The sequence below is a fragment of the Rhinolophus hipposideros genome (assembly GCF_964194185.1).
Source record: "Rhinolophus hipposideros genome assembly, chromosome: 19".
NCBI classification, from domain to species: domain Eukaryota; kingdom Metazoa; phylum Chordata; class Mammalia; order Chiroptera; family Rhinolophidae; genus Rhinolophus; species Rhinolophus hipposideros.
In genome coordinates, this window is record NC_138065.1 from 50,349,599 (window position 1) to 50,363,121 (window position 13,523).

The 13,523-nt window shown below is 48.7% G+C and overlaps 1 protein-coding gene across 1 annotated transcript; it reads left to right on the plus strand.

The window, feature by feature from the left end:
- Positions 1–6,338: 6,338 nt before the first annotated feature.
- SELE (selectin E) lies at positions 6,339–13,523 on the plus strand (the record flags this gene model as incomplete). The annotated part of the gene is given in 13 exon segments (XM_081026142.1): positions 6,339–6,353; positions 6,355–6,448; positions 7,039–7,425; positions 7,892–7,999; positions 8,428–8,613; positions 9,437–9,622; positions 9,732–9,920; positions 11,133–11,321; positions 11,433–11,621; positions 11,789–11,965; positions 12,524–12,634; positions 13,340–13,361; positions 13,466–13,523. Coding segments are annotated over 13 exon segments (1,911 nt in total).

Below are 13,523 nucleotides of genomic sequence, written 5' to 3' on the forward strand. Positions count from 1 at the left end.
ACCACAGTGAGAATTTGAAACAGGCAGAGGAAAAAAGAACCAAAATTTCCAAAGCCCTGCTCTTTTTCTTAAAAGTACTTTAAAAAGGATAATTTGTGACATTTATTTACATTTTATATTTTTGTACACATTGGTAGGGTCAGCTATTTTTAATGATCTCAGATGACCAAACCAGACTTCAGAGTATTTTCTGCTCTACTCACTTTACTTATGGTGTGAACAGGCAAGTTATTTAAATTCGCTAAGCCTTGGAGTCCTCATCTCTAAAATGGGCATAGTGACACCTAATTCCTAATGAGATTACAATGCTCGAATGACTTGGTAAAGTGCTTTGCATTGACTCTGGTGTGAAGTGACCAATTAATGGTAGTTACTAGATTAATAATCATAATTATTACTCAAATAGTAGGACTGACAAAATGAAGTGTCCATGTGTGTGATCTCCGTTCACAGAGTGAAGGACTAAGTGTGCTATAAACACGGATGGAGTTTGGTTACTTGGGAAAGATGAGTGCCAAGGGGTAGGGGTGGGACTACAGTCCTGCTTTACTTTGCGTATTTCATTCCCACCTAAAGGTCTGGACCATCCCTGGGCTCAGGGAATTAGTCCCACTTCTAAGCAGCGGTGATACACTAAGCACCGTGTCAGAAAACACATCAGCACAAACTTGGCCTTTGCACACCAGTGCTGATTTAGGCTAGCCCTCCATCCACCCAGTTCCTGGATGGCGTCTCTGTGACTACGTCCCTACTGCAGTAGGTAGGATGCTAGCGACGTCTTTCCCCCGCCACCCCCACCCCAATTGCTGTCTTCTGGTTATCCCATGAAACACTAATCTAGGTACTTCTGGGATGGGATTTTGCAGATGGAATTAAGGTTACTAATGAAGTGACTTTTAAATAGGGAGATTATCCTGGATTATCTGGGTGAGCCCAATGGAATTATAGGAGCCCTTGATAACGAAGCAGACAGCAGACTCAGGAGGAGAGATACGGCAGAAATGGGAGGCAGAAGAGCGAGGAGGCAGAAGGGGAAGTTGGAGAGAGGGACTCGACCTGCCATTGTTGGTTTGGAAGATGAGGGGGGCGATGAGCCAGGGAATACAGGTCTCCTTCGAAGATGAGAATGACTCCTGGAGGAGAGCCAGCAAGCAAACAAGGACCACAGTCCCGCAGCCACAGGGAACTGGATTCTGCCAACAGTACGAATAACCTTGGAAATGGATTGTTTTCAGAATTTCCTCAGAAGAGTCCAACAGGCTGAAACCTTCAACCTGGCCATGTGAAACCCAGAGCAGAGAAACCAACCGAGCCCATCTGTAATTCTGACCTGCAGAAACTATGAAATCATAAACTTGGGTTGTTTTCAGGCATCAAATTTGTAGGACTTTGTTGTGGTCACGACAGAAAACTAACACACATGTCTTGTCCCAACACAGTATACGGATCCTCGTTTTAAAACCTAAGTGGGATCACGTCATTTCCAACTGCACGCTCCTGCAACTCTGTGGAGGGAATCCACTTGGGAATTAACCACACCCTCTAGCTCATCCCTCCACCGATGATTGATGGCAGTCGGTGGACACATCCCCCAGCTCTCTCACCCCTGGCTGAGGAAACGCCAGTGTCTCCCAGAGTTCTCTGGTGGGGCCGTGTCCAGGTTCCCACCGCTGTACCCTGCTCATTAGCAAACCCTTCATTCCTTCCTTTCCCTTCTCACTTCCTCACTCTGAGACAAGTGCTTCTGGGGATCACCTCCCACATAAAGGACTAACACACACATGCTGTCTCAGGGTCTACTTCAGAAGGAATCCGACCTAGGACTCTGAGCTCCGGCGTGGGGTATGGGTACAAGAAGCCAAGAAGGTTGCTATAACCTTTTTTTTCCCATTTCTTCATGCAAAAGCTCAGGTATAATTCCCTGCTGAGGTTCCCTTCTGCACAGGCGTGGGGTGACCCCAAAGAACACGGGCTTTACAATAACATAGACATGAGTCTGAATCCCTGCTTGGCCACTTGTTAACTTAAAAAAACCTAGGCAAGTTACTTGTCCTCTCTAGGTCTGCGTTTCATCCTCTGAAAAATGTAATCAGTAACGTCTACTTTCCATTTAGTGAAATTCATATGAAGTAACGTACATAAAGTGCTTGGCACACAGTAGGCACTCTATATATGGTATAATCAGCGATTAGCTAAGATTTGCACAACAAGGAAAATAATGAACGCTTGGGTTGCAACTCGTGTCTTTCCCACTATTTATACATTATCTCATAATACGTTACAGCTGGCAGGGGCTAGACAGTCAAGTCTTTGGCTCCCAGATGGGAAATCTGAGACTTAAAGAGGCAGAGGAAGCTTTACACCAAATCACAGAGCTAATTAGTACAAAACAGCAATCTCTCGTTATTCAAAAAGAGACCGGGCCAGAATTTTTCTGATGTGAAGCACTGAGAGCTAAGCTAATAATAGTCCTTTAGGAAATTTCTGACTTACACAACAAGCAGCGCAGGACAACAAGCCAGTGGACTTTCCCCCAAACCAGGGACATTTCCCCCCCATTAATAACTGTCGACAAGCAGTCTGGCTACATTCAGGGAAACCTCTGTGAGTTCACCAGCCCATCCGTGCTTATTTCTTCCGCTTTGGGAATTCACCAGACGTGGCTCATTTTGAAGATATTCCCATTCGTTAGCTCTTAGATTCCCAAAGAGAAAACGGAAGCCTCAAGATAAGGGTGCTGCCAAGTAGGAAGCAAGGAAACACATTAAAATTGTAATTATCAATATTATCCAGAAAGTTTAAACAGGGCAGTTACTGGAGTAACAGAGTCCTCTTGAATCAGAGGAGACCAGAGAATTAATATGCACCGACTTATGTTACTTCTTTAGTGGCTATTCTCTTTCTTTGTCTAAAACACCGACTCACCCTAAATAGCCCTTGTTTTTACCCAGTGGGGCCTCTAGTCTTCCAGGAGAGAGGGTGTCGGGATTAACTGCAGTGACATTTGGGTCCAAATTCTGGTACCTACAGCGGAGCCTTCTTGTTTCTCCCAAATTAGGTGGCCCTGGTAGGAGTTGGGCGTCCGTTTCAGAATCACCTGAGAGATTCACTTAAAGTGTAGATTCCTGGGCCCACCCCAGACCTGTTGAGCCAGAGTCTCTGAGTATTTGACCTGAAGATATCCATTTGAAAGGACTGTCCAGTTAGTTGTCTTCATATGAGAGAAATCTGAGAACGCCAGCCTTCCCCGAGTGTGTAAGCTCACATCGAGAGGGTGGCCAGGGCTCCTACCTGACTCAGACATCCTAAGACGTCTACAAATTCCCAATGAGTGAACAGGCCCTTCCGAGAAATGAACTCAGAGGGAACCAAACCAATTTCCCATCAAATATGTTGATGTTTTGATCAAACAAGCAACGCCGTTCCACACGTGATAGTCCACTTACATGAACTCTTTCACCACTTTAGGTGTGCAAGAAATGTCATGTTTGCATTCTGCAAATAGGATTGACTCTTTACTGGGATATCCTCTCCCTACCTTCGACTCTGCAGAAGTACTTAAGAAGTTAGCAGAGTAGAACTTGGAGGGAAGTTACCAAGGTTTACAAAAAGAAGTGCTCAGCAACACTGCCCAGAGATGAGAAGACTGAGAGCCACAGGAAGGCAGGAGGAGGCCACTTCCCATGCTTTGCACGTCCCGTCAGCGGTCAGGAACCAAAGCTAAACTCATGCCTTGACAGATGGTCTTGGCACATGAGGTCATGGCCAGTGCTTCTTTCCATGAAACCCGACAATCTCCTGTCCATAGCTTTTTTTTTGTCCTGAGCTGGTGACGGTGTACAGGATGGCCTCAGACAAAACCATAATGTTTGTCGTGGGGACCCCATCATTCTTCCTCTGGCTCTCACTCGCTGCCTCAGGGATGTCCCTTCACCATGAAGGTGAGAATGAATCTGCCTGGGCACATAGAGAAAGGAGGTCAAGTCCTCGGTGTCCCATTAAAGGCTGTGGTGGAGCGGGCAGGGTTCGTCCAGGGAAAGGGATAAGGCCCCTTGGCTGTGAGACAAAATGGCTCTGGCCATGGGCGCCTGGGTGTGTCCCTGTCCTGTCTTCTTGCTTTTTCTTTTTGCCTCGCCCAACGTGGAGATTGTAAAGGGACCCATAGGAAGCCTGAGTTGAAAACTGAGCAGTCCATGGACAGGGGGCCACGTCCTCTGAGATTGGGAGACTCAGCGAGGCTGTGAGACGCCTCTACCCGACCTGTCTCTAGGGGCAAATGGGGTTCATTTGGGGGCAGAGATAAGATTTAACGTCCCCAACTATCCAACTCTCCCCCGATTTCCTCTTTAATTCATTCCTGATCTCCACCAGTGGGTGCACCAGAGATGCAGGTGCAGGAGCTACAGTCCGGCTGTCACCGCACTCCCACCCCTCCCTGTGCTGGGGTCTCTCTGAGAGGCAAATTGGGTCTGTCTGTGGCACCTTCAGCAACCTTGGAGCCTGAAGAAAGCCCCTCAGCTCCCAGTACCCCAGGTAACTGATTTGAGGTCCCAATCTCAGGGGCTCTCTCTGGAAGGACGCAGGACAACTGGGAGTCGGTTTGGAATTTCATAGCTTTGGTAACAATAACAATAATGATGAATTACTGTAACTCACAAGTCTCTTCCACTTATTTCTCTTCTCGTCCTTCTGATATTGGGTTCTCTCCCTGAAGTTCTCTCGGTTTACATTTAAAATAATCATTTCCCCCGTTAGCTGTAGAGAGAATTCGCTCTTGGACAAGGATCTCCGAGACAGTGTGGCACAGGGGTGAACACCTTTTCCTAGGCCCAGCTCAGCCTGCCGTCCTTGTTTCTTTGTCCACTATCTCTCCACATGCTGAGGACCTGGGGTCCATCCTCACTGCGTCCTCTGCCTACTGTTCACTCGATCCCCTTCCTGCCCTCATGCCTCAGAATCCAAGACACAGCCCTCAGGGCAGAGAGCTGGGATGATGGCATCGCTCTGGGAAGAAGAGGGCCAGGGGAGGGCTGGAGACTTGGGCAGAACAGGGAGGCTCATTGGGGGGCAGGACAAGGGAAACCACGGCTTGGGGTGGCAGTGATGAGAGTCGGCTCTGGAGACTGACTGCCTGGGTTTCCAGCCCTTAGCTCTGTGCTTTTGGATGAGAAAGGGAAAATCATTGGTGCCTCAATTTCCTCATCTGTAAAGTGGAGATAATAAGAGTCCCTATTTCATGGGTTGTTGTGAGGATTAAATAATCATACAGATGAACAAGCAAAATACACAGAATGGGACCTGGCACATAGTAAGCGCTTGGTAAACATTAGCGATACTATGCCAAGTAGATGTTGGAGATACTGTTTCCAGTAATTTAGTCATTGCTATGCCCAGAATCTGAGCATCAATGTGTGACTCGTTCCTCTGTGAGACGGTGCGCCTAAAATGGGTTGCATTGGCAGGTGAGAGAGAGAGAGAGAGAGAGAGAGAGAGAGAGAGAGAGAGAGAGAGAAAGTGAGTGGTGACCCATTGCCAACAGCTCCAGATGAGAAAATCGAGGACAGCAGTCCTAGGTGACACAACCATTCTTAGTTGGCTTCTGTTTATGAAATTCTGATTCCTGCCACGATTGCAGGAGGGTTAGTGCTGCTAATCAGCCAGGTTTTTCAACTTTTTAAAGACGTAAGTTTTTTTACATGATTAGAATCAAAAACCATGCACTTGCTATCCTGTTCATAGAATTTATGTAAAATACAAAGGGCCAGACACGGACAGTGGGTTTTGAGGGACAGAGTTTCTGACATCACTGTAATTTTTAGCTTTATGGCGATTCCCGGGAAACTGTTGAAGGCTGCTGGTATTTCCTCCTTACTGGATTTGGACACATCCTCCAACTGCTCACAGGAAACCAGCTCTATAAAGGGGATCCCGCAAGAGCGGTGCTCAGCTGCTCCCGCTGACTCTGCACCAGAACCTCCAGGACAGCAGCAGACAGCAGCCTCAGGACACCCCAGAATCCGGACTTCAAACGCCCTCCTCCCCAAATCGTAAGTCTTTACGAGGGCAGCCGTGGGCCGCGAAACTTAGAGGATGAATATGGACAAAGCCTTCTGATAAAAGACTTGGGGAAGCTCTGATTGCATTCAGACTGGATAAAAACAGGCTTTTCTCTTTGACTTACATGACAAACACCTTCAATGTCGTATTTGTTCGTTCGGGTAAATTTCTTTTAAGTAAAGATGGTGGCACTGGAATCCTTTCCCTAAAATCCTAGGATACTGCCGTAGTAGCACTGTAAAAGGGTCTGAGTCCCTGGCTCCCTGGAATTTCGTGCTGTAATGAATTGTGTGCTTTTCCCCTCCAGAAAGGCCTTTCACGTCTAATCTTTGGATGAAAAGAACTCGTGAAGTCATGTCCGCTTCACAGCTTCTTTCTGCTCTCCCGTTTGGTAAGTCGGTGTCCTTAGTTAAAATGGGGTTTCCCATTCTCCATCCTCAGTGCTATTGACATTTGGGACAGGATAATCCTTCCTTGTGGGGGCGGCCCTGAGCACGGGAGGATGTTTACCAGCATTTCTGCCCTCTCATAGCACCAGGGTGCTATGCCCTGGACTAGGGACATTTACCTCCTTGTTTCCTCATGTGTGAAGTGTTGATCACAGCACACCTGTACGCTAGAGGCGTTGTGAGGATTCAGAATCATTCATGGTCATGGACAGGGCCTCAGACAGTGCCGCCGCTGCACACGAAGTGCTCAGCAAAGCTTAGTTATCCTGGTTATTATCCTAGGGTATAGTGGGTATACTGATGGGTGGCTGAGCACAGGTAGAGCACTAAGTGGAGAGTCCATCACGAAAGAAATGCATAATGAATGGCAGTTGCCCATCCACAGCCCTTCTGATTTTGGAAAAGGTGAAACATGTTTGAGTCAACCCAAAGGCCACTGTCTACCAAAAACAAGACAATAAAAAGCCCAGGGAACAGAGTCAAACCATAGCGGGACTAACCCTCACCATTCCTCGCACGTCTTTCCCCTCAGTACTTCTCCTGTTCGGAGAGAGTGGCGCCTGGTCTTACAACGCCTCCACAGAACTCCTGACTTTTGATGAGGCCAGCGCCTACTGCCAGCAAAGGTACACCCACCTGGTTGCGATTCAAAACCAGGAAGAGATCCAATACCTGAACTCCATATTCCGCCACTCCCCCACTTACTACTGGATTGGGATCCGAAAGGTCAACAATCGGTGGGTCTGGATAGGGACCCAGAAACCTCTGACCAAGGAAGCCAAGAACTGGGCTCCCGGGGAACCGAACAATAAGGAGACCAACGAGGATTGCGTGGAGATCTACATCAAGAGGGTCAGGGACACGGGCATGTGGAACGACGAGAGATGCAGTAAGAAGAAGCTCGCCTTGTGCTACACAGGTAGGCGGCTCGCGCGCAGTGGGGGCAGTGCCCGCGGGCGGGCCTCCCGAGAGACTGTCGGCAGTCTGCACGTACTGGTCTCTATACGGGAAGCTTGTGTCCTAAGAGATACGGCTCTAGAGCGCACTGCTTGAATGTAGGTGAGAATACACGTAGGCATATGTAGGAGTACGGACAGGCGCACACAGTGTGCATACCACACACAGGGCGTATGTTAGTTACTTGCTCATCCACGGTAGGGGGACATCTTTAGAGTTTGTGAGGAAGTGGATTTCTTCTTCTTGGTGCCGGTCGCAACCATGTCCCCTGAATCTGTACATTCACACCAAGGTTCACAACCGTTGCTCCTGGAACGGCTTTGCGAAGCACTTCAGGTAAGGTCTGTGTCACTGGTGACATCTCCGTCACACACTGGTGACTAAAGTCCTAGGAACTCATCCTCCGTGTTGTGGACTGTTTCCCGCAGCGGCCTGTACCCAAGTATCCTGCAGTGGCCACGGAGAATGTGTGGAGACCATCAACAACTACACCTGCCAGTGCCACCCCGGCTTCCATGGGCTCAGGTGTGAGCAAGGTAAGTCTTCACGTCACCTCTTCCCTCACTCGGGATGGCAGCACCACCCTGTGTCCTCGCTGGCTTTGCAGGCGGGTCAGCACGCCTTCCCTTCCCCAGGGCACATGGCGCCTTGTGGCTGGTGCTTCAGAGCTGCACCTGTGAAGCCAGACCCTCGGGGGGTTCAAATCACAGACACCCCCTTATTAGTTACGGCACCTGGACCAGGTAGTTCAACTGGCCGAGTGGCAGCGTTCTCATTTGTACAGTGAGGATGGGATGGCACTACCTTCCCAGGCTTGTGGTCATGTGAACGAATGCAGACGGGATGTTTGCCCAGTGCCTGGCCCGCAGGAAAAGGTCAACAGGCGGCAGTTCCAGCCCCCAGAATCCTTCCCACGTTACACAGGCGGACGCGGGAGCAGAGCTGACTTGGTTTCCCTTTTCAGTTGTGACCTGTGAGGCACAGGAAGGCCCGGAGCATGGAAGCCTGGTCTGCACCCACCCTTTGGGCAACTTCAGCTACACTTCTTCCTGCTCTGCCAGCTGTGAGGAGGGCTACGTGCCGAGAAGCTCCGAGGCCACACGCTGCACTTCCTCTGGGGAGTGGAGCGGCCCTGCTCCGGCCTGCAATGGTAAGGCTCTCCCGGGAGGCTGGGAAGGTTCTCCAATTCTTCCCTCAGCTCCACTAGGGTGTTTGTTGTTGTTTTATCCAATTTATCACATTTTCAAAACTCTACGGAAAATTCTCGTTGTTGTGGTTGTTGTTAATAAGACTTGTCCTCTCAGCCAATATACATGGTCACGATGGTGCCTGCTTGGTGTGAGGGAAGTTCTTATCCTATGTTTGAAACAGGTGTTTCTCAGCCTCTGCTGATGTGTGAGAGAACACACAGAACAGTGAGACCAAACCCCAGAGCTCTGAATGACACCCTCGTCTTCTTTCCCTGTTTACCTTCAACAGTGGACGAATTAGGACTGTGATAACCAAGCAGTCCCAGTATCTCTTTTTCTCTCTGTCTTCTCTTTCGAGGCCAGAGCCCCAAAAGGTTTCCCTCCAGGTCCTGCTGGGCTAAAACAGACGAGTGTCTCCCTGTGTGAGGCACGACTGTTTTTATCACAACACCAAGTTGTGATAAAAGTCACACCTCCTAGTTTAGTATCTGGTTTTTTCCCTTCACTTTTGCCTTATGTAAAATGGATCAGAGACCTGATGACAGATTTCATCAGACAAATCAGGGATCACTCAGTACAGTGAATGTGAAAATTCAGAGAAGATGAAAATGTCAGTAAGAAAGCACAAACGCTTTCTGTGGGTGTGCGTGTCCCCGAGAATGACTACAGGACTTGGGGTCCACCCTTTACTGGCTGCTCCCGAGCTCTGTTACAAAGGCCAATCCCACAGAAAGCGAGCAGATCATTTTCTGTGACATTCACGGCCCTCCTTCAAATCCACAGAGGTTGAGTGTGATGCTTTGACAAAACCGGCCCATGGATTCATGGACTGTTCCCCGAGTCCTGGCCGCTTCCCGTGGAACACAACCTGCGCATTTGACTGTGAGGAGGGCTTTGAGCGCGTGGGGCCCCCACGCCTCCAGTGTACTTCACCTGGCAACTGGGACCACGAAAAGCCAACGTGCAAAGGTACAGTTGCTGCACGTGCATATTCCGTGCAAATCTCCTTTTTCTCATCCTGCACTTGAAATGGGCAAGCCAGACCTGCGCACGTAATAAATGGGCCCTTGTGTTGCAGCTGTGACGTGTGGTGCCCTCGGCCATCCTCGGAATGGCTCCGTGAGCTGTCGCCATTCCCCTGCTGGGGAGCTCACCTTCAAGTCCTCCTGCAACTTCACCTGTGAGGAAGGCTTCCGGCTGCAAGGGCCAGCCCAGGTCGAGTGCACCGCGCATGGGCAGTGGACTCAGCGAGCCCCAGTGTGTGAAGGTAAGAGTCTCTCCTTCACGCTCCCCTTTCTTCAAGAGCAGCGACCTTCAACCCTGGGCAGTTAGAATGAAGCCAGATGCTTGGCTTCTGGGGAAATCAGGTGTGATGGGCAACATTCATCTTATACCTTTGGGATTCATATAATTAGGGTTTCCGGGTGGGAGTTCCCGCCCGTTCTTGGGAATTTATTTCACTTTTTTGTTCCTGAATCCTGAGAAAAGTTGGTCAGGAAATTGGGAAAATCGGCTCCTTAAACCCTGGTGGTTGGTAGTATCGGCCGTCACTTTGTGGAAATGATTCCTTGTGGAGAACAGAAAACAGTTTATATCTTGGGATTTGGGAAAGGGAAAGCAAAAAATATTCCTGAGAACGGGCGGGAATACCCGCCTGGAAACCCTAAAGGAAACAAAGCTCACCCAGGGAAAGAACTGTGCATGATAAGAACAGATGCTTCTTTGGTGGTTTCCTAACTGCGCTGTGCCAGTGTAACTTTACAGACATTGGCACGGAACAGGCAGAGATCTTAATCTAAGGGGAGTCACTTAGAGAATTTAAAAACTAGGCTCAAGAACACAGGATTTGCTGCTAAAACTCTTGTCATACCCTTTTTCTGAAATCGCTCATAACTGGCAGTGATGAGTGTTTCAATCATGGTGTCAGATGATATGTAAAAATACCCTTCATACATACATGAGCACCAAAATTTAATTCACTTTAAAACAAAAGCAAGAATATTGGAAATAAGCAGGTTTCCCCCATCAGATACTGATATTCTTGTACCACACACAACACAGGATAAGTCCCAGCGGCAAAAAGCCGCAAGACCAAACCCCTGCTGCAAAACAAATAGGATGTGGCTGCCTTCCCAGCTTCCTTTCTCATTGGCATCATCTGCAAGCACACAGGACACACACGTTGCTCTCTAACTACATACGGTTTTTTTCTCTGGACCCTAACTTCTTTCACACCTCAGAGCAGACCTCGGAAGCCATTGGTCTTGCTCACAGTTGTCCTTTAGTTGGTGCCATTGTCAAGGAAGGGACTGGAATTCAAAGAAAACACAGCCATCTTCCCAGCTGTCCAGGGAGGAACGGAGAGTCTCGAGTTCTCCGAGCGCTGCTTTGTCCCAAATGAACTGGGTTTGCGCAATCAAATGTCGCACACTCTGCCGTTCCACTGCAATATTCTCTGACCTCTGTTTTGGTGGCTCAGCATTTCAGTGCAAAGCCTTGTCCAGTCCAGCGAGAGGCCACATGAATTGTCTTCTGAGTGCTTCTGGAAGCTTCCAAAGTGGGTCCAGCTGTGAGTTCTCCTGTGAGCAGGGATATGTGTTGAAGGGATCTGCAAGGCTCCAGTGTGGCCCCACGGGGGAGTGGGACAGTGAGAGGCCCACGTGTGAAGGTAAGTTTTTATTTTAAGATAAAAGCTATTGAAGAGCTAGGGACTTGGAAATTTGGAGAAACCCGTTGCTGCCAAATACAGACTTGTCATGTGTTCTCACGTGTCTTCCAGCTGTGACATGTGACGCTGTCCGCCAGCCCCCCGGTGGCTTGGTGAGGTGCACCCACGCCCCTGCTGGAAAATTTACTTACAAGTCGTCCTGTGCCTTCAGCTGTGAGGAAGGCTTCCAACTCCGTGGATCAGCTCAACTGGAGTGCACGTCTCAGGGACAGTGGACCCGGGAGGTGCCCTCTTGTCAAGGTGAGGCTGGATTCAGACCTGGAGTAGTGCCTGGCAAGTTCCTCAGCATTTTCTGAACGCCCCCAGGGGCTTGCTCCTAATTTCCTACATCGCTGACTTTTCAGCCAGTTTTGGAAGCCTCCCGGTAGATTTTTCTTACCCTCTCCCGTTGTGCCTCCCATTGGCAGTGGTACGATGTTCACACCTGGCAGTCCCCGGCAAGATGAACATAAGCTGCAGCGGGGAGCCTGTGTTCGCTGCTGTGTGCACCTTTGCGTGTCCTGAAGGCTGGACGCTCAATGGCTCTGCTGCTCTGACGTGCGGCGCCGCGGGACACTGGTCTGGGAGGCTGCCTGCCTGCGAAGGTGACGCACTGATGGGTGTGGTGGTCCGGGTGCTAGACAGAGACAGGGGAGCCATGAGGCTAAAAGGATGGGCTATCTATCACATCCAAACCAGGTCAGACGGGTGCCCAGATTAACAAGTAAATACTTAATTTTATGGGGAAATAGAGAAACAGAAGAGGTGGCATGGTGATAGAATGGGTAGGATTCTGACAATCAGAAAAAGGAGAGCTGTGGAGGGGGGGTTGGTTACGAGAGAGAGTCAGAGAGAGAGAGAGAGAAAGAGAGAGAGAGAGAGAGAGAGAGAGAGAGAGAACGCACAGTATTAACTGAAGTGTAGGGTACCATGAAAGAACTTAGTGCGCTAGTCCTGCCTGATATTGGTGGGAAATCAACTTGCGAAAGTGGTTGGGGCAGATCTCAGTCCATAATACCACGTCTTTTTCTCACAAATTGAACTAGACGGCTCTTCTGCTTTGTACGTTGTCATCAATGTGCAAAGAAAAAGGCGAGGATAGAACAGAAAGACGTGGAACTCAAGGCCTTCTTGTGACTGTTCTCCGCCCCCTGTTTCCTCAGCCCCCACCAAGGCCAGCGTCCCCCTGCCAATTGTTCTGTCTGCTGCTGGGACGTCCCTCTTGACAGTATCTTCATTTCTCTTCTGGCTTCTGAACCGTCTTCGGAAGAAAGGTGAGGGAGTTTTGGAATGTACTCCAAACACGTTTTTGAAAAATATATATTTTTCCTCATTGATGAGCCACGGTCTCGCTTGCAGATGTAAACAGTAATTAGAATCTAATGACTGGATAAGTAATAAACCGCAGTATAAGTAAGTAGAGGTCTTAGGGAGAGAGTTTACAGTAAAACTCCAAGTGGGAAGAGTTTTAGGAAATACAAGTGTTAGTTGTGTTAACATTGTCTAGCCTCAGGAAAATGCAATTCACACGGAACTGTACGGTGCCCTTGAACTTGTGTGAGGAAGTTGCAGGGTTAATGCTCCCAGGAAAATGGATATCATGTTTCCAAACAATTTATTTGGAATACAGGCTTAAATTGGGGAGTTCTCTGTAGGGAATATGCAAAAGCATCATCAAACCACATTCATGGCCTACCGAGCACTTAAAAATTTTTTGACTTAAGTTCTGACATTCACAAAATAGGAAATTTCCCACAAAATCCAGATCTGGGACTTGTCAAGACACATGGGCGACAGACCTGGCAAGCCGAGCCCGTGGCTCTCTGCCCTAGGTGCCCCCAAACTGTTTGCACTCAGGATTACTAGGCTCCTAGAGGTGCTGAGTGCAACCCCTGAGGATGAGGAGCCACACGGTTTCTGGATTTGATAGGTCCTTAAAAGTCATTTAGTCCAAATTAATGGTTTTCTTTTTCTTGCAGCAAAGAAATTTATTCCTGCCAGGTACGTTGCATTCTTGTACACAGCATGTCGTTGAATACTCTACACATTTTTCTCTTTTTGTGTGGGAAAACAGTGCTTACTTAGTGTTCTCGTGTCTTCTACAGCAGCTGCCAAAGCCTTCACTCCAATGGATCCTACCAAAAGCCTTCTAAGTTAGTTTAA